This window comes from Anneissia japonica, unplaced genomic scaffold, assembly GCF_011630105.1.
Source record: "Anneissia japonica isolate Jap-2015-1 unplaced genomic scaffold, ASM1163010v1 scaffold287644_len24395_cov104, whole genome shotgun sequence".
Lineage (NCBI taxonomy): Eukaryota > Metazoa > Echinodermata > Crinoidea > Comatulida > Comatulidae > Anneissia > Anneissia japonica.
The window spans coordinates 934-23,686 of record NW_022706708.1 but is presented as its reverse complement, the minus strand read 5'-3'; the positions used below and the strand labels follow the sequence as shown (position 1 = coordinate 23,686).

The 22,753-nt window shown below is 34.3% G+C and overlaps 2 protein-coding genes across 2 annotated transcripts; both read left to right on the top strand.

Moving 5' to 3' along the window:
• The first annotated feature begins 161 nt into the window (after positions 1 to 161).
• LOC117106195 lies at positions 162 to 3,220 on the top strand. The gene is made up of 2 exons (XM_033247547.1): positions 162 to 310; positions 1,731 to 3,220. Exons 1-2 carry the CDS (start codon positions 217 to 219, stop codon positions 3,218 to 3,220), a joined length of 1,584 nt encoding a protein of 527 aa, XP_033103438.1. The 5' UTR covers positions 162 to 216.
• LOC117106194 (hyalin-like) lies at positions 2,397 to 21,462 on the top strand. Its single transcript, XM_033247546.1, has 7 exons — positions 2,397 to 2,530; positions 3,150 to 3,658; positions 10,552 to 10,875; positions 14,485 to 14,724; positions 18,263 to 18,514; positions 19,315 to 19,566; positions 21,206 to 21,462. The coding sequence occupies exons 2-7, from the start codon at positions 3,610 to 3,612 to the stop codon at positions 21,460 to 21,462; spliced, it is 1,374 nt and encodes a 457-aa protein (XP_033103437.1). The 5' UTR covers positions 2,397 to 2,530; positions 3,150 to 3,609.
• Positions 21,463 to 22,753: the final 1,291 nt, after the last annotated feature.

The following is a 22,753-nucleotide window of genomic DNA, read 5'->3' as shown; positions in this document are numbered from 1 at the left end:
CGACGCTTACCGACGCTTGCCAACGTTTACCAACGTTGGGCCAACGTCGCTTTGCTAGCTGGGTACAGTTGCTCAGTAACACAAGGTCGTAAGTGAGATTCATTTACTATTAAATACAAGGTCGTAAGTAAAGAGACTGGGCATGCCCAGTACCTTCAGAAGCCATGCCTAACTCACGAAAGTTGGTTCCTTTAAAAGAAGCTATTGAAATAATCAATGAATCAGATGATTCAAATTATTTTTATTCATCGGAAGATGAATAAACCGTCCGACCTAGCATCCGAATCTAGCAATAGCCAAAGTGACAGTGGTAAGTAAACAAATTCTAGGCCCTGGGCCGTACTAGTTAAAAGTAATGCCTGACCTAGGCCTAGATAGGCCTAGACCTAGACTTGTTTTAATCATAGATAGGACTAGGAGGCCTATGCTAGGGGGCCTAGGCTAGTGGGCCTAGGCTAGTGGGCCTATGATAGTGGGTCTAAGCAGGAGGCCTAGGCTAAGTCAGTTGCTGTGGTAGTACAATACTGGTTCACTTTCATAATATGGTTAAAGTATAGAGTAAAGAAGAAATAATTTATTAATGATAATAATATTTAAATTAAATTATTTTATTATTATTATTATTATTATAATTTATATTTATTATTATTGTTGTTATTAATATTATATATTGTTGATATTACCTAATTAGTATTAAGAATAATTAAATATAAATTAATTATAATTATTATAAATTATTTTTTTAAATTTTTGTTTTTAATTATGCCACAGTAGTATGCCTTAGCTAAGCTATATTATTTATTATTAATGTACGAATTATTATTAATTGTTATTGAGGGTCCTAAATGATCAGAAGTTGTTGGATGGTTTATTCTCACATAATATATAAATAAAATATTATTTATTAATATTATTTATTGTTATATTTATTACCTAATATTTATTGCTTAATAATGTTTATTGATCCTAAATGATCAGAGGTTGTTGGATGGTTCACTTTCACAAAATATATAAATTATTATTTATTAATATCATTTATTGTTATCGTTATTACCTTATTATTATTATTATTATTATTATTATTTTATTATTATTATTATTATTATTATTATTATTATTATTATTATTATTATTATTATTTCTAATAATAGACATTACTATAAATTAAGGTTTATTATTAATCAATTATTATTTATTGATCCTAAATGATCAGAGGTTGTTGGCTAGTTCACTTTCACAAAATATATAAATTAATATTTATTAATATCATTTATTGTTATCTTTATTACCTAATTATTATTAATATTATTATTATTATATTATTATTATTATATTATAATTATTATTAATTATTTCTAATAATAGACATTACTATAAATTAATGTTTATTATTAATCAATTATTATTTATTGATCCTAAATGATCTCTCACAAAATATATAAATTATTATGTATTAATATCATTTATTGTTATCTTTATTACTTAATTATTTTTATTATTATTATTAATTATTTCTAATAATAGACATTACTATTATTTATTGATCCTAAATGATCAGAGGTTGTTGGCTGGTTCACTTTCACAAAATATATAAATTATAATTTATTAATATCATTTATTGTTATCTGTATTACCTAATTATAATTATTATTATTAATTATTGCTAATAATAGACATTACTATAAATTAATGTTTATTATTAATCAATTATTATTTATTATTGAATATAGGCGATGAAGCAGGACCGATTATAGGCGATGAAGCCGAGGCGAATATAGGCAATGAAGTAGTACTCAATGTAGGCAATGAAACCAAGTCACATATACAAGATGAAGCAGGACCGAATGTAGGGGATAGAGCCAATCCAAATATAGGCGATGAAGCAGGACTGAATGTAGGCGACAAAGCAGAGCCAAATATAGGAGATGAAGCAGGACCGAATGTAGGCTATGCAGCAAGGGAGAATGATGGAGCAAAAGAAAATATCGGTGGTGTAGTACAACCCAATAGGGGTAATGGGGAGGAAAAGAGACGTAGTAGAAAAAGGCAGAGAAATGAATTTGAATGGAAGCAGAATGTACTAAAGTGGGCACGAAACAAAGGATTAGAATATACAACCAGAAAGGGGAAAGTAGTTCAGGCAAGGAAGATCATCTATCACCGCTGTGGTAGATGCGTCAACAAATGCAATATTGTACTTTCAGATGACGACAGGGACACCATTTTTCGAAATTACTGGATCATGGGAGACAGACAACGACAGAGAGATTATATTGCTAATCATGTGTGTGTGAAGAAAAACAGCCGTAAAACACCAGGCAGTAGGCGCAACATGACCCTTCATTACTATTTCACTGTTAGGGACAAGAGGGTCAAAGTTTGCAAGGCTGTATTTTTAAAGACATTGTGTATTGGAGAAAAAACTGTGACTTACACTATTAGCCACAGGTCCGAAACAGGACAGTCTGCAAAAGATGGGAGGTGCAGCAAACCACCTGGTATTAAGAAACCTGATCTACTGCGAGATACAGTTAAGTCACACATAAATTCCTTCCCTGCCCTAGCCTCCCACTATGCAAGGAGTGGGACAACTGGAAAATACCTAGATCATAACCTTAATATAAGAAAAATGCATTCCCTTTATATGGAAAATTATGAAGGTGATAGAACAAAACAGGTTAAAGAATCGTACTACAGGTCAGTTTTCGTGTCAGAATTCAATTTATTTTTTCATAAGCCTAAAAAAGACAAATGTAGTTTCTGCGTTAGCTATGAAAACTCTAGTCATGAGGAAAAGCAAGCTCAACAAGCCGATTACGATGCCCATCATCAGAGGAAAAACAGAGTTCGACAGTTAAAACTTGAATTTAAAGAACTTTCCAAATCTGATAATGCTGTTGTGTCTCTAACATTCAGATTTGATTTGGAACAAGTATTGCTTTCCCCTAAAATGAATGTATCAGCACTGTTTTATCGCCGAAAACTTGCTACATATAATCTCACTACATATGATCTTGACAGCCACAACGTAAACTGCTTCATGTGGCACGAGGGAGTCGGAGAAAGAGGTAGCAGCGAAATTGCTACATGCATGTATCAGTATTTGAAATCTCTCCCGGCTAAGGTAACACGTGTTATTTTCTTTTCAGACACATGTTCTGGACAAAATAGAAACCAGTACTTTTCCTCAATGTGCCTAAATGTAGTACGTTATACGTAGATTACCTGCATCCATCACCTCTATATGGAGTCGGGGCATTCACAGATGGAGTGTGACTCTGCACACTCAATGATGACAGCGATTAAGAACCAGAATGTTTACAGCCCTGGAGATTATTACTGCATTGTGGCCATGGCAAGGCAACGCAATCCATTCTCAGTGAAAATCCTTTCCACAGAGGAATTTATTGATTTCAAGATCCTTGGAAAGTCGATAATAAGAAACCGCACTAAAGATGTAAATGGAGGCACTGTCAACTGGCTGAAAATGAAATGGATGCGTTATCTCAAAGATAACCCAGATACAATTCACTTTAAGTACAACTATGATGATGTTTAGCAAACTACGTGTCAACGTTAGTGTCTGTGGTCGGCCTTCAAATTCGTCAAATGCATTCATGCCCAAGTTCAGTGAACTCCCAGCTATCACAAAGGCAAAGTATGATGATCTTATGTATCTGTGCAAATCTCTAGCCATTCCAAGGTTTTACCATGATTTCTACAAAGGTCTGAAATATGATGGAAATATCCGAGATGCTTTGCCAGAACCAGATGCAACAGAAAATGATGAGATTTTTGTATAGTAAACATTATTTAAAGATCTATCAGTTTCATAATTGATCCAATTTTAGTTGCAGGTCTGTTGTGGCAATGTAAGCAGCTGTTGTATTTTTTTTTATTTTTAGATAAAATATAATATTAAGGATAATGATATTTATAATAATAATAGTACTAATAATTATAAATATATATAATAATAATAATAATAATAATAATTTTTCATTATAATAATAATTTCATAAAATAATGTTGGTATCTCTCAATTACTAAATTTTACTGTAAGTTCAAGCACTTAGTTAGAAAAGGAATGGATGAGTTTTGATATATCTGTTGGCTTTACATTATTTTGATATCTCTGTATTGCTTAAATTTTTTTTAATGACATAAGCGTGCGTTGACGGAGCTTCATATTTGGCACATTTTTTGGCAAAAGATGAGCATAAATACTGTGCGTTAGCGTTTGTTAGCCCAGAGACGACAAAGCTTTTCATATCATTCATGTTCATATGAACGTTTATATCCATATATGATACAAATAGCACGTTTTTGGACTTTCTCCAGCCGCTCACCTTGACCAGCAGTTAAGCTGCCGTACCACACTGGAGTGGCATATGCAAATGCAGGACTGAAGTAACCATTATATACGGCTATTAAGTCATCTACTGCTACTTCAAATTTCTTTAGGCGAATAACAGAAATAACCTATGGCTACTATTGGAACCATGTCATCCACCTGTAGATCCCATTTTTAGGTTAGACTGTATTCTTAGGCATAAAATCGTGGTATCCGTTATTTCTACTAATACTGTAGGCTGCAGGTGGGGGTGGATGCTTCTTGAAACATACCTGCATTGCACTAACACTTATTAGGGATAAATTAAGACAACTATCCTCGGACCACTTTTCAGGATTTATAATATAATTTTCGAAAACATCTCATGCACCCGATGGACGGACTTGTACAAAGCTTAGGTCATCAACGAGTTTGAACTTATTGGCTGTTGTATTTTCTAAAGCACGTTGATCATACTCATAAATATTAGTGGGCCTATAGCTTAGTTCTTTGTGGAACTCCACAGGTTAGAGACTTCCAATAAGATACAGAAGATTTATACTGATCCGGTTGGAGGCGGTCTGTTAAAAAGTCTAAAATCCAAAGTACAATTTTACCTCGTACTCCTAGTTTTAAAAGTCTATGAATGACCAGAGTATGAACAATACAATCAAATGCCTTGCTAAAATCTGTTACAATCAGAGTACCTAGTGCACCAGTATCGTCAGTACCTTTATGTAGTACAATAAGAAGAACAATCAGGCAGTGGCTAGTAGATAAATCTTTAATATTTCCGTATTGATGACGGTCACCTATAGCATTTATTATGTCACTTCGAGCCCAGTTATACACAATGCTTCCACATACCTTAGCTAGTTGAGAAATTAATGAAAGTCGGCAATGGGGACGCTAAATTCACATGCAAATTCCTTTATTACTTTGGTGGGGAGTTCACCTTGTAAACATGCCTTATTAGGGTTCAACTTCAACGGCGGCGAAAGCGGGGGAACCGGGGGCATTGGCCCACCCACTTTTTCTACTGGGGGGGGGGGGCCTGCCCTTCCCCCACCCACTTTTTTTTACTGTTCCCGGCACCAGTTGAGTTATTATTATTATTATTATTACTATTATCATTATTATTATTATTTCGTGCTTACACCTTGTTTATTTGCGCCTTATAAATTGACCCATTATTATTATTATTATTATTATTATTATTATTATTATTATTATTATAAAATAGATTTTATTGTTTTAGTTTTTTTAACGAACATTACAAGCTCCCTTTTTGAGCTGAGCATCCAAAAAATCGCCTGCATTCGTGAATTTGTATTTAGGCAAATGGAGCGACGTTCTAGTCCTCTTTATGCTAACTACGATGATGTATAGTAAGTGTAACTGATTGGCTTACAGTAAACCTTCAAACTAGCGTAATATAACCACAAACTCCATCTAATTTAACGAAAACAATAAGATACTTAATTAAGCCATTTTTAAAAATAAGGTTAACTACAGAATTTACAACACTGTAGTTAATGTGTTATAGGCTTTAAAAACTGTATTGAGTAAAAAAAAATCTTTCAAATAAAAAAATCTTTCGCTTGACATTATGAATTAATCATTTGTGAAACAAAATGATAGGCTATGTCAAGTGTTATATTGAACAGTGGCAGACTCAAGGGGAAACCCAGTCAACACACGACACCATCCTATTTTTTTTTTCAAAATTATTTAAAAAAAAAGAAGAAAACAAACAAAATAGTATTCAACATTTAATCTGAGAGTGCCATTTCCGGCCATCTAGAGGTGCCATAATCATAATTTTGTGGGGCTGAGGCGGGTGGACATTCTATTTACGCAAAACTCTCCTTTGAACCCCTCTATTTCGACTTCCTGGACCCGCCACAGTTGGAGTATCATTTCCGAGCTACATAGAAGGGTAATTTTTATCCATCGGGGGAAAAGTGAAGTTTTCGTCGGTGAACCCATATCAAGGATAACCCTCATAATGAATAGTTCATTGAGGTCGTGTTCTTTTTTTTTTTAATGGAGATATAAGGAAAATTATATTAAAATTTTAAGAGTGTATTTTCCGGCCATCTAGAGGTACCATAATCACAAATGTTTCTCAATCTGCTCCAAGTACCCAGTGGCGGATTCATGGGGACCCAGCCGGGCCGACCCGACCCTCCTAAATTGTTCAATAAAAAATGGAGATATAAAGATTATTATATACAAATTTTTTGTCTGGAAGTGCAATTTTCGGCCATCTAGATGTGCCATAATCACACCTTTTCTTGCCTCATCCCAACCATGGTGAGGCAAACGTAGTATAGATCTATCTGTGAAAGTACCCTCACTGGGCCTTTCTTTTTCGAATTCCTGGATCCGCCACTGGAAATTACAACAAATATGAAATCATATTACAATAGATGCCTATAAAATAACTTATAAAATTCACCAAACTTCGTAAAATATCCGTTGCCCCGGGGCCCTTGCCGGCCCCTGTCCCCCAGCCTAGATGCTCGCTTCGCTCGCAAACTCGATCTTATGAAATGCACCCCCCCCCCACACTTTCAAAAACGTTCCGCCGCCGTTGTTCAACTTACTTAACTCATAATACATTTAACATAGTAAGACTTGAGGAGGGAATATAACAGGTAAGTCTGTTACATCAATAGGGGGTCTACTTTGAGATACACGTGCAAATTGTTCAATTATTTTTTTTTTTTTTTTTTTTTTTTTTTTTTTTTAGCTTATTATTATTAGTTGTCTGTATGCCCCTGTGCCATCCCATCAGTGGATCAGTGGATTTAAGTTTCTCAATGCAATTGTTGCTTTCATGGCAGTGGGCAATTTTATAGAATTACTTTGTTTCGTAGGGGGTGCCATTTGATATTATTGTGTAGAGTTCAGAGTTGCGACATGAGCGGTTCAGGTCACGTGACTACTGACCGCCCTCTATCTGCCATCTTGGTGCCCCATTGATCAAGTCAATGGTGCGTAGCCAACAGAAATAAGATAGGCTTCGGGGCAAAATTATTGAACTCGTGTTACTTAAAAATCCATAACGTAACGATGAATCGTATCACATTATTTTTTTCTGGAAATGTTCTTAAAAGACTATTCTACACCACTATTATAAGTTTTAAGAAACTGCAGTACAGTACGTAGGTAGGGTAGTACTCTAGGCCTTGCTAGCTATAAAAGTAGCGTAGTACTTTTTCATTTAGCGTATGATTTACGGATTTCTCTTATTATATATTACTAGTTATTTTGGAGATACCATCGGACTGGGACCCTAGCTGAGGCGTGCCACAAACACCCATTTACTATACGAATTTGTAAGTTGTCCAGTGAAAAGGCCTAGGCCCTGTCGCCTACTATTTTATGGGCCGAGCAAAGCGATGTTGTACGCCTAGCTAAGGCGCTATGAAATTTTGATCAAGCAAAATCTGCATGTAATATAATAATTAATAACAGCAGATTGAGAATCAACATCTTTTGGAATTTTTTTATAAATTTTCAAACACATGTTGATTAACAGATATATACTATCAAATGACGTAAAATTTTCTTATAATAATTTTTTTTTTTTTCAATTGTCTATTATTTTTGCAATCGCCACATTGTAACATAGGCTTTGTGGTCACTCATGAATGCAAGGCACCAAGATGGATACCCAGCAGCGTCTCATGTCGCAATTCTTTCTATATAGGAACTCTATTATTGTCTAAAAAGTTTTTTTGAAGTTTCTTAATTAATAACGTTTAATCTCGTGTGATCCACGCCTTATCTATTGGATGCAACTTAACAGATCTGATTAGAAAATGTAGACTAATGGCTTTAACAATGTTCGAATAAAAAGAGCCCGTTTTATCTTGTAAACATCTCATCCCAGGTGTGCGAGTAATCGATCCACCTACCAAACTCGTATAGATTGTGCTTAAATACCCGTCTATAGTTGCAGTTCCTAACACTACCGGCTTGACTAATTGAATTATTCGATACCCAATACATAGTGTTATGGCCACTTTTCCCAGTGGGGAACTTATTATAGGTACGTTAAATAATTTTGAAATGAAATGTTGGTAAGTATTAGATCTAATATGGCATCTTTGCGTGTGTTTTCGTTTACAACCTGCAGTAAAACACCCAATATACTACAGCACAGATCTCAGGATGCCTGGTCTTTACAGGGACGTATCCAGGATTTTGAAAGATGGGGGAGCGTTTATGCGAGGTACGTGTGACCCTGGGGGTCCAGGGGCGAAGCCCTCTGGAAAATAACGCGCTCTAAATGGTTTTGGGACTGTTTTGAGATGATAAAGTGAAAATTGCAATAAACGCATCATAGTAATTTTAGTAAGCCTAACAATTATTATATAAAACTCAACAGTGGTGGATCCAGGAATTCAAAAGAGAGGTGACCAGGACTTTTACAGATTATGGAACCATCCACCACAGCTCCACCATGGGGGCTGGGGTAAGAAAATTATGATTAGGATTAGATGGCTGGAAATTACACTTAAATTTGGATAGGAGCCCTTTTCTTTTTTTAATCCATTAAAACAATTTAGGGGGGAAGTGGGCCTTGAATCCACCACTGCTCAAAACATTCTTTATCTAAAATAGTCATAATCGCGAAAAATGGACATGTAAAACCAGATTGTCAAATAATTGCATCCTAAAAACAGATGTATGCATTCTCGCCTCATCAGCAGTCACTAAGACATATTCTGAGTCTGGTGTCAACGCAATGGAGTTCAATGTCATACACAGGAAGGGCGCAATATTTTTTTAAAGGCGGAGGTTGGAGGGAGGGGGTGGGGGAGACATTGAAAAAAAGACAAGTAGCTTTGGCTTGAACGTACGGTACATAGCAGTTCCATTGTTGTCTTTTGGTCAAAGACAATTTATTCACCGCGGTTGAGCTGTGTTACAAGAGATATAGCGAATCTCCAAAAGGGCTTTAAAATATGAGTTGACAATTGTAGATAAAAGTTCTAGTGATTTATAAGGTGCCACACCTTATCACAGACTCAACATTTTTGGATAAATACAAAATACCAAGACCACAAAACAAAAATCGACAAACTAAACAATCAACTAACAGTCAAATTTATGGCCGTACGGCAGATTGAAGCGCCCTCAAATAGTAACATTAATAATAATTCATCATCATCACCATTATCATCATTAATCATCGTCAATAATAATGATAATAATAATTAATATCAATTATAATAATAACACCGATAAAAATATTAATATTAATAATCATAAATATTGATATACAATAACAACAAATATATTGAAACTAACAGTAATAATACTAATTTCAATATTAACAATTCAAGATTCAAGATTTATTTTCGACATACATAGTACATATATACGAGATTTGTTTCTTTGAGTTGATAATAAACAGTGGAAATCGATTACTCTCACACTATAAAATACCAGACAACACTTAACAGATGTAATATTAAATATGAATATAAAAATATATTACACACGGAATTAACAAGGCTGAACTATATTGTGAGGTCCAGGAGAGGAATATGGCATGGAATCTAATACAGTAGATAAGCTTGATGATGAGATTATCTACTGAATTGTTCGTAAAAAGACTCTTACTGCACATGGTAAAAATGAGTATTTATGACGGTTGGTACATTTTAAAGTTGGAATTATTCTGCCAGATTTACTAATTGTTATGAACTTATTAAGTGGGTGAGTTTGGTCATTCGCTAAGTCCTTAATTTTATTAAGTAAGGCACCTTCACATAAACAACTTAAGCCATTGACCTCCGTACCTATTATTTTACTTGCTAACCGTGTTAGCCTACTGAGACACTCAGTCCGATGAAACTAAAAACTTATTGTATCATGCTTCAGTTTTTAGTTTCTGTAGTATCATCTGGATATCAATAATAGGATAATGATAATGATGGTACTAATAATCACAGTAATAATAATAATAATACTAATAGTAAAAATAATAACACGCATAATAATTAATATTCGTAAAAAATGTGATAGCAATTTAATGAACGTGTATGTTAATATGACAATTAAAAGACAAATTCATGTTGTTAATGAAAACAGTATCGACGAGGAAAAGAAAAAAAATATAAAGCTGAACATTTCTTTAAACACTTTTGTGAATATATCAATATATATCATTAATATATTAATATTTCCTTGGTTTTCAGATGGTTATTATATACATGTAGGATCTAACAATGACATCAGAACGATGTACATTCCAACAGTGCCAGCTACTTGGAGTGATTTTTGTCTGACATTTTACTATTATATAAGTGGACGTTCAGATCTAGCCATCGAACAATATGATAACATTGCATCCAATTATAGGAGAGTACTCTTCATTAGTGAGAACATCGGGCAATGGAAGTATATCAGCTTACAATTAATTAACAGTCACAGATACCTGGAATTAGTAGGAAGAGCCTCAAACGGAAAGGTAGCAGTCGATAATATTTGTAACAGTAAAGGGCTTTGTGTTGAAAATAAAGGTAAGATTTTATTTGTTTATGTTAAGTACTTTTACTTAGATTTGATCAATTTTATTGTGAGGAAAGATATTATTTATTGTTTATTATTGTGCAAGATTGTACAACCACAAACTGTTTACTATTTCTATTTTTTCTTTTTTTCTGGGGGGGGGGGGGATGATTATGTGTATAAGAGACAGGGATGATTTCATTTGTTTAACTAGTGTAAGAAACATGTAACATACATGCAATTTTTTTAGATGAACTTCGGCTATCCATTATCAAGGGCGTATCTCACCACGTATAGAGGTGTTGACCAGCATTAAGATTCAATGCTTGAGAAAAGATAATCGAAGTACATCGGAAACGTTGCAGATATATGTGTTTAGCTCCGATGAGGAGCTCTATAAACACTCGATTTATTTTATTAATACATCTGTTTTAGATCTACTGCCTCTATTTTACTACCCTCATCTCATGAGGCTGATTGATTCATAGCTGATTGATTAATAGATCTCTTTAAATCTACTGCATCTATTATACTGCCCTCACGAGGAACTCTAGAAACATTGGGCTAATTAATTAATAGTTGATTAATTATTAGATTTTTTTACTCTACTGCCTCTACTATAACTGCCCTTATCGGAGCTTTCGAGGTTACGAGAACTTGTTTATACTGGTGAAACAAAAGCAAATTATCCAAAAAATTATTCTAAAACCAGATTTATTTAAAGTCCTGAGTTATACATTCTTGATGACAGGTTTATAATTACGGAATTATAGCAGTCGATAATGTTTGTATCAGTAAAAGGACCTTTGATCTAGCAGGATTCTCCCATAAAAACACCTAGCTAAAAGCCGATCTTGCACACGTTTTTCTTTTTCCTGTAATTCTTTTTATTTCGACATGTTCACGCAACCGTCTGTGAATCCCGATAGATCTGTGAGCCTGCAAAAGGCCTAAAATCAGAGTGAAGTTAAACGGTAGTAGTTTTGTTAGTTCCATGCACCCTCGTTTACAGCAGGCATTGGAGAGAGCAAATAGACGGTGTAGACCAATTACCATTGAATGAGTAATCACGGTAGCTGGGGTTTTTACATTTCGTAATTATTACCATGGGGTCCATTCAATTAACATTTTTGGACCATATCCAAAATGTGCCTTGAGGCCAGACGATGCTTCATCCGGCACTGACCATTCCCCACCCCTTGTCAAATATTTGGGGGATATATCCCCCATCCCCCCGGGATCTACACCTATGCTATGTCTTCTTCTGTTTGTCTCAAGGGTGGTGTCCCACAAGGGACTAAGCTCGGACTTTTAGCTTTTCAGATTATGATCACTGATGCTGCAATGGGTTCTAAAAACCAAATACGGTACTTTAAATACGTTGATGTCTCCTTTTTAGGAAAATCGACTTTTATCACAAGAAGGCTTCTTACAGAATGACCTTAATCAATTTCATGAATGGTGTATTGATAATTCTCTGCTTTTAAATCCTAGTACTGTAAATGTAAAGCTATGCAAATATGCTTTGCTATGTGTACTATAATTCCTGAACAAAGTTTTTACATTGGTGAATCCCATATTGATTTTTGTGAAGAGGCTTTAATTTTAGGCGTCGCTGTACTGAATGATTTAAAATATTGTTGCCATATTGATAACATTACTGCTAAGGCTAACAGGAAAATTTTCATTTTTAACAATCTTAAAAAATTTGGGCTGAGCACAGTTGCACTTTGTGCTATTTATACTGGATACATAAGACCTGTCCTCGAATATGCTGATGTGATATGGCACCCTGGAATCACTAAAACACTTAGTGCAAAACTTTAGGCTACTAAGAAGCGTGCTTGCCGTATTATTTTAGGAAAGGACTATCAGGCCTATGAACATTCTAGATCTCTTTGTAATCTGGATCCCCTCTATGAGAGGAGAGTAGCCCACTGCCTCAAATTTGCTAAGGCCTTTCTCTTACTAATCATTCTGCTGATCTGATCCCCCTCCCCACCCGACAACAATCTCATGGTAGAAGTCTACGCAATGGAAGTAATTTTTCACAGCTTAAATGCAAAACCAAAATATTTTCTAATAGTCCCCATACCATACTACATTCAAATACTTAATATCACATAATCCCCCTCCCCCCATTAGTCTTCCTGGCGATTGAGGGACTGGCTGCTCCCCTCTCTTAGAACTATGTAGTTGTTCCACTTGTACGTCTTTTTTTTTTTTTTTTACATTTTGATTTTCTTTTTTTGTGTGTGTGGATTTTGTATGTGACCTTTTGTTCCTTGTAAAAGTTGCTGCCAATTCGGGCTTTGGCCACGATCTGTAACTTGTTTTTAATGTCGATATGAATATGAAATAAAGTAAATAATAACAAATTGCAACTTATTTGACATTACAAGTTATTTTAGTTTTAAAATATGCATATGGTTTATTTTGATTTAATTTTTGCTATTTAATTATTTAAGTAGTTTGGCGATTTTAATGAATTTTATCATAATGATTTAATTAATGAATTTTTGCTATTTTACAGCATTTAAATAGTTTAAAAATTCATTTAAAAAGAAATCAAATTTTAAAATTGGGGCCATTTTTTATTTATTGATTAATTCTTGCTACTTTACAGTATTTAAATATTTGAAAAAAAAAATCATTTTTATTACTCAATTTTATCATTGGGTCATTTTTACCTACCTGTCATTTGGGGTCATTTTTACCCGGGCCATTTCTACCGGGGCCATTCTTACCCGGGCAATTCTTACTGGGGCCATTTTTACCGGGGCCATTTTTACCGCACACCATTCAGAACACCCAACAAATAATAAAAAAAAAAAATTATACCATATGTTCAATAATGTAAACTCTACAATATTTATTGCTCTATAGGAAAATACAGTTACAGAATTATTCATTGCAACAGCTAACTAAAATACGATAACACAATTTATACATAGGATAAATTTAAAAGTAGCTAAATACACAAATTGAATAAGCTACAGAAGTTGCGGCGTATTTTTTATAGGAAATATTTCTGGTCTGTTAATGGAATGACCTGTATGAAGCACGAGCTCCTGTAGACCAAACCTAGTATAATATTCTCAAGATGCCGTTTTATATACTACCTAGATAAGAAAGTTGAAAATATTTGCATAAAAATAATAATGGGGAGGAGGAGGGTGAGGATGATGATGACGATGACAATGACAATGACGACGACGATGATGATGATGACAATGATGATAAGGCAAAATAATTAAAATAAATTGTTTGTTTGCCCTTCTTTTAAAAAAAATGATAAATAGGGACGAGTGGAAAAAGTTTTTTTTATTTATATATTTTTTTAAATACTCATCAGATGATACAAAAATAACACACAGATGTCTAGAATGGCATATTCTTACATCAGCCAACAAGTTTAGACTAATTTGTAGGGCATCTGGCAAAGAATAAAGATAAATTCACTCACATTTTTTTTAATTTGTAAAGAAAAAAGCAAAAAAAACTTCTTTTTTTTCGCCCCTATTTTTTCAGTGAGTTAAGTGCGAGTGGAGGGGGGAAAACAAAAATTTTTGGCCTAATAATTATCCATTTTAATTCACTTAATTCATTCTCTTCTATAGAAACAACTGCAATGACATGCCCATCTAACGTGACTGTGGAGACCGACACTGGAGCGGCCACGGCTTCAGTTAACTATTCTAGTGCAATTCATACCAACTGTGTTAACGATTCAGTGATCTCTCCCGATCCTACTCAGATCTTTCCAGCTCATCTTGGGATTGGAGTTGAACAATTCACCTTCATAGCTACAGATTCGTCGAGAAATAATCATACTTGTACGTTTACAGTAACGGTTAATGGTTAGTAATTACGTATCATTAAAAATACATGTGTCATGTAATATATATATATATATATATACATACACACATATATACATACACACATTTATACATACACACACATATCTACATACACACACACATATATACATACACACATATATATACATACACACACACATATATATATACATATATACACACACATATATATACATATACATATTGTTACGTTACGGCTATCACAGGTAGGAAATTATCGGTCAGATCTACCCCTGGGAGTGATTTATTTCTTGTACTCATGGATCGAGTAACAACACACATGGGCAACAATGAGTCAAAATGATCTGGTTGATCAATAAGAGGCGTTGTAGATAAAACTGGGTCTACTCTAACTTTAGCCCCTGCTAAATCGTTACCCAATTAGAAGGTGATCCCTTCAAAAGAAACTTCTTTACGAACTCCTACTTTAACTAGCCCTGTAACTAACTCTGAATTTTAAAATACATGGTGTAAAGGGACATTAAAATAGCCTAATTCAATTCCCTGTAAAAGTACTCTACTACCCGATGAAGTCTTCTTGGATAAAGGCAGAACCCCTTCCAAAATTAAGGATTGTGAAGCGCCAGTATCGCGTAGTATTCTCACAGGTTACTACCAGAGTCCCCATTTATGGAAATAGAACCATGTGAAATGAATGGTGAATACTCACTCATTTTAGGGCTTAAAAGGATATTATCCTCATTAATGACATTAATTTTGTCAGTTTTCAAATTGGTTCCCCCAAAGGATTACCAATAAAGCCAGTCGGTTTTGACTCAGGCTTAGTATTCGCTTCTTTACGTTTTAGCGAATAACATTCAGACATAATATGTCCTACTTTTTTTACAATAGTTACATCGCAAACTTGCATTTTTATCCCGTGGATACAGGTTTTTGGTCCCCTGACCCTTTACCAGTTGGTTTTGAGGGGTTGGGGCCAGCCCCCACCTTACTACCACAAGAGGGTGAAGGCGAAAAGGGTTTACCTTGTGTAAAAGTCCCTTTGTGGGTTAAGGCATAGTCATCTGACAAAACGGCTGCATCCTTAAGGGTTTTGGCCTTCTTTTCATCTAAATACGTTTTAATCGCTGGATGCACACACTGTTTAAATTGTTCGACAAGGGTCAATTCCCTAAGTAATTTATAATCTTTGTTAATTTCTTCTGAGGTGCACCAGCGATCGAACAGATTTTCCTGTTCGCGCGCAAATTCCATGTAGGTTTGATTACCACTATTGCGGTAACTGCGGAATTTTTGCCGATAGGCTTCTGGAACAAGCTCATATCTTTAAGATTGCTCTTTTAACAATATCGTAGTCACTAATTTCGGTTGTATTTAAAGAGGCATAAATATCACGAGCTTTTCCAGTCAATACACTCTGTAGGAGAAGTGTATATTTATCTTTTGGCCATCCTATGGACTGACCAATTTTTTCAAAATGCTGAAAATATTTGTCGACTTCAAATTCTTTAAATGGTGGGACTAAACGACTATCTTTACTAACATCAAACTTGGGCTCTGCTTTGTCCCTAGATTTAAGTTCCATTTCCTTAATTTAAAATTGGAGATCTAACTCCATTTTAAGCTTTTCCTTTTCCAGTTCTAGCCTATTTCTTTCGGCAGTTAACTCTTGCTCTAGCTTATTTTTCTCGGCATATAGCTCTTGCTCTAGCTTATTTTTCTCTGCATTTAGCTCTAGATCCCTAGCCTGTAATTGTAACTTCATTTTTTGTAATTCTAACTCTAGGGATGGTGGTCCACCTATTTCCTCTAAATGTTGAAGAGCCTCCTCTTCAAAAATATCGTTATCCACAAGGGACTCGATAATTATATTCCGTAGCTGTGCTTTGCGCAACTTTGGATCCCCAACTAAGTTATAATGCTTAATTATTTCAGGAAGGTCTAATTTTCTACATTTTTCAAGAACGTCCAGAGAAGGCGATTCAGTAAACTCTGCCAACACAAAAGCCATGGTGCTTAAATTTGAAAATTTAAAAAAAATATTAAAAATGGAAAGAACATAAACCAAATGGTTAATTCATGAGCCAATTAAAAATGTTCTGTCTCCGAACGAGCCCCCACTTTCTGTTACGTTACGGCTCAGAATAATTAACAGAGAAGAGATCACAACTTTTGTGTATTTACAAAATATATATAATTTATTTACAATGTCATTATAATACGGTAATTAAACAAAGATAGAAATTAAACATATAAATGAGCTTAGAGGATGGTGGTGGCTAGAACCTTAAGCAGCAACTTAAGTACTTTACTTACAGATCAGAGAGGAACTGAAGCCGGACAAAATAACAGGGTTCCAGGTAGTAAAGATGTCTTGAGTTGTCTGCACTGGATCCCAAATTACAACTGAATTACTTAGGGTAGTAAGATCATTTAAGATGGGTGTGACACTTTGCACCAATTCCAACAAGTTTAGCAAACTAATCCACCATTAAAAGCTACAGTAAAGTGTCCGATAAACATATACATAATTAAAGTAATAAATAATTGGTTTGGACCAACTGAAAGTAAATGTCCAGGATGTGAAACCGAATTCAAGTCTTGGAGATTCCAAGGTCAGTTCATTTACCTTGCGTGCGTTTAATTAAATACTGACCACGGGTAAAGGAACTTGTGTGTCATAGGACAATAGCATACTGTAGGATAATAATATTTATGAGCTTTACAAAGTAAAACAAATTAAAATAAGGAAATAGTACTTTCTTAGAAAATGTTGAGTAAAACTTAAGGTCATAAAAATGCTAACTACAAAATATTATATTATATAATTTTATAAAGAAGTTAATTAAAACTAGGCAAGGATGTAACAATATATAATATACGACAGTATTTCTAGCCGTATTACCAGATTTATCTGGCCAAACGCTCTCTTGAGGCGTAGCATTGTGTAATACAATGTTCCCGACGGTTATTTGGACCTGTTCAACCATGAAGCCTTCGTGGTCTAGTGGTTATGACGCTCGCCTTGTCAGCGAGAAGTCGCAGGTTCGATTCCCGTCGGAGGCATTTTATTACACAATGACTTTTATAGGACTTCATTCGTTGAAAGCTACGATGTAGCCTACGATGTTCCATCATGTCCTTATGTAAAACACTGTATATGTACCTTTGATGATTTATATTATATTATATATATATATATATATATACATATATATATGCTGGTGCTGTATCGATATATTAATATGTAACATTAATAATATTTTCTAATTTTATTATTAATTATTATTGTTATTTTATGATCTATATGGCCATTATCCGAATAACACTAAATTAACTAATATTTTTGTTTACGTTTTTATGACAATCTGTTGCTTTTAAGGTAAGAAAAAAAGACTAAGTAACAAATATTTCTGGCTATGTTAAAATAAATGCAAAAGTGTATAAAGTTGAATCATTATTTGATCGACCGACTGTACTTAAAAGCAAATATGTTAGTCGAGGGATCGTGTATAATTAATCTAATGTTTAATATATCTAACTTTTGATACAGATACGGAAAAACCTAAATTAAGTTGTCCAAAGGACGAGACTGTGAATACTGATGAGGGTAGTGCCACGGCGTCAGTTGACTATTCAAGTAAAATAAATGCAAGTGACAACTCCGGGAATACCTCTACAATCATACCTTATCCCAATGAAACATTTCCTGTTGATATTGGAATTGGAGTACATACATTCACTTTTACGGCTACGGACTCGTCAGGAAACAATGGTACTTGTAGGTTTACTATAACTGTCCAAGGTTAGTCATTACGCATATTTTACGATGTACAACGTACTTTTTTTAAGTTGATTAGTGTTAGATTTTCCTGCAAATAAAGACGCTGCCAATTAAAGACCAACTCTCTGTAGTCCCAAGATTAGCAACATTTAATGTTTTTTATCTTTATTTTTATAATCAGAGCCTAAAAGCTACTAAAGTCCATTGAAACTCCGGCACCAAAAGGGGTCTTTCAAATTTAAAGACCACTTTTACTTGTTACTAGTAGCAGTAGTAGCAGTAGTAGCAGTAGTAGCAGTAGTAGTAGTAGTAGTAGTAGTAGTAGTAGTAGTAGTAGTAGTAGTAGCAGTAGCAGTAGCAGTAGCAGTAGCAGTAGCAGTAGCAGTAGCAGTAGCAGTAGCAGTAGCAGTAGCAGCAGCAGCAGCAGAAGTAGTAGTGTAGTTGTAGTAGTAGTATTGTAGTTGTAGTAGTAGTAGTAGTAGCAGTAGTAAGTAGTAGTGTAGTTGTAGTAGTTGTAGTAGTAGTAGTAGTAGTAGCAGTAGCAGTAGCAGTAGCAGTAGTAGTGTAGTTGTAGTAGTAGTAGTAGTAGCAGTAGCAGTAGTAGTAGTAGTAGTCGCCGTAGCAGTAAATTTAATCAGAAGGAAAAGAGAAAGCATTAGTTTACACTACATTATTTAAAATATATGTAGAATTTAATAGTATATGTTTATCAAATAATTTCATTTGTTGATAATCGACTGCCTGAACTTAAATTAAAACCAGATACATTTAGTAAAACAATCGCGTTATAATTATTGGTTATAAATAAACCTTTTCTACAGATACAGAAAAGCCTACAATAAACTGTCCACCGGACGAGACCATTTACACTGATGAGGGTAGTGCCACGGCGTTAGTTGACTATTCAAGTAAAATAAATGCAACTGACAACTCCAGGAATATCACTACAATCTCTCCTAATCCCTATGAAACAATTCCTGATGATCTTGGAATTGGAGCACATACATTCACTTTTACGGCTACGGACTCGTCAGGGAACAATGGTACTTGTACGTTTACTATAACTGTCCAAGGTTAGTCATTACGCATATTTTACGATGTAAAGTACCTTTTTAAAATTGAATATTGTTAGATTTTCCTACAATTAAAGACGCTGCCAATTAAAGACCAACTCTCTGTGGTCCAAGATTAGCAACATTTAATGTTTTTTAACTTTATTTTTATAATCAGAGCCTAAAAGCTACTAAAGTCCGTTGAAACCCCGGCACTAAAAGGGGTCTTTCAAATTTAAAGACCACTTGTACTAGTTATAAGTAGTAGTAGTAGTAGTAGTAGTAGTATTAGTAGTAGTGGTTGTGGTAGTGGTTGTGGTAGTGGTAGTGGTAGTGGTAATGATGGTAGTAGTAGTAGTAGTAGCAGTAGCAGTAGCAGCAGCAGCAGTAGTAGTAGCAGTAGTAGTAGCAGCAGTAGTAGTAGCAGTAGTAGTGTAGTTGTAGTAGTGGTATTGTAGTTGTAGTAGTAGTAGTAGCAGTAGCAGTAGCAGTAGTAAGTAGTAGTAGCAGTAGCAGTAGTAGTGTAGTTGTAGTAGTAGCAGTAGCAGTAGCAGTAGTAGTAGTAGTCGCCGTAGCAGTAAATTTAATCAGAAGGAAAAGAGAAAGCATTAGTTTACACTACATTATTTAAAATATATGTAGAATTTAATAGTATATGTTTATTAAATAATTTCATTTGTTGATAATCGACATTAACATTTACAAAATAAAATCTAAAACAGACATGTATTTTTACTAAAAATGGTTGGGCCATAGTGCACACGTAAAATCGGTAAAATTTAAAGCATATGCCAATTTTGAGAACCGAGCACGACGACGGTGCCGATGCATGAAGGACCATCATATATCTCGCTCTACGACCCGATCTAGAACTAGTCAATTTATTACTACTGTACAACTCGTGGTTGCCGGAATCAAAAGTCATATACATCACCACATTGTATATTGGACAATGAATAAAAACAGGCTTCACTCTGGTCTAGCCAACGTTTTAAAGCCGGTACATAGACATAGGCTCCATTTATGCCAACCATAAACAAAATATTTATCTTTTTTCTCGAATTCCATAAAGGACTGTCTCTTATCCACATCTAGATGTGTATAAGAGACAGGGTAAGTCATGATACTTATGTTAATATAGTATCATTAAGTAGAAAATGTGGTGGTGGTGGTGGTGGTAGTAGTAGAAAATGTGGTGGTGGTGGTAATGGTGGTAGTTGCAGTAGTTGTATAGTAGTAGTAGTAGTAGCAGTAGCAGTAGCAGTAGTAGTAGTAGCAGTAGCTGCAGTAGTAGTAGTAGCTGCAGTAGTAGCTGCAGTAGTAGTAGTAGCTGCAGTAGTAGCTGCAGTAGTAGTAGTAGTAGTAGCTGCAGTAGTAGCTGCAGTAGTAGTAGTAGCTGCAGTAGTAGTAGTAGCTGCAGTAGTAGTACAATGGTAATGGGAGTGGCAGTATTGTATTAATCAGAAGAAAGCAAATAATAACAGATAGTTGACAATGCATTATTTTAAATAGATGTGGAATTTAACAGTATGTTTAACAAGTAATTTAATTAGTTGATCGGCCAAATAAACTTAAATATAGAAAACAATAAAAAACAAAAAAAAGTAAAAAAAAATCGCGTAATAATTAATGATTGAATTGTATTAAACTTTTGCTACAGATACAGAAAAGCCTACTGTAAACTGTCCACCGGACGAGACCATTGATACTGATGAGGGTAGTGCCACGGCGTCAGTTGACTATTCAAGTAAAATAAATGCAAGTGACAACTCCGGGAATATCACTGCAATTTCTCCTAATCCCAATGAATCAATACCTGATGATCTTGCAATTGGAGCACACACATTCAATTTCACGGCTACAGACCCATCAGGGAATAATGGTTCTTGTACGTTTACTATAAGTGTCCAAGGTTAGTGATTCGATTTAACGTATCTCTTTAAAATTGAATAGATTAAGATTGACTTATTTTTTTGGTAATCAATTATGTAAATAATTTCATTATTTTTAAATAAATAATATATATTTGAAAAACATTCAAGTGGTGCTAGTGGTGGTGGTATATTGAACCAGAAAAAAAGAAAACATAGTTTATACTTAATTATTTAAAATAGATATGGAATTTAACAGTATGTTTTTAATAAATAATTTCATTCGTTGATCGACCAACTGAGCTTTTATAGAATAACTATACATTAGTAAAACGATCGCATAATAATTATTTGCTTAAATTGTATCTAACTTTTGCTACAGATACAGAAAAGCCTACTTTAAACTGTCCACCGGACGAGACCATTGACACTGATGAGGGTAGTGCCACGGCGTCAGTTGACTATTCAAGTAAAATACATGCAAGTGACAACTCCGGGAATATCACTGCAATTTCTCCTAATCCCAATGAATCAATACCTGATGATCTTGCAATTGGAGCACACACATTCAATTTCACGGCTACAGACTCATCAGGGAATAATGGTTCTTGTACGTTTACTATAACTGTACAAGGTTAGTGTTTCGATTTAACGTATCTCTTTAAAATTGAATAGATTAAGATTGACTTATTTTTTTGTAATCAATTATGTAATTAATTTCATTATTTTAAAATAAATAATATATATTTGAAAAACATTCAAGTGGTGCTAGTGGTGGTGGTATATTAAACCAGAAGAAAAGAAAACATAGTTCATACTTAATTATTTAAAATAGATATGGAATTTAACAGTATGTTTTTAATAAATAGTTTCATTCGTTGATCGACCAACTGAGCTTTTATAAAATAACTATACCTTAGTAAAACGATCGCATAATAATTATTTGCTTAAATTGTATTTAACTTTTGCTACAGATAGAGAAAATCCTACTGTAAACTGTCCACCGGACGAGACCATTGACACTGATGAGGGTAGTGCCACGGTGTCAGTTGACTATTCAAGTAAGATATATGCAACTGACAACTCCGGGGATATCCCTACCATCTCTCCTAAACCCAATGAAACATTTCCTGATGATCTTGGAATTGGGCCACACAAGTTCAATTTTACCGCTACGGACTTGTCAGGGAATTATGATAATTGTACGTTTACTATCCAAGGTTAGTGATTACGCATATTTTACGATTAAATCTATCACATTAAAATGTAAAAGTGTTAGATTAAAAATTAATTTTTCCTTATCATGAAATTTGTAATACGATGGAAATAATAACGAT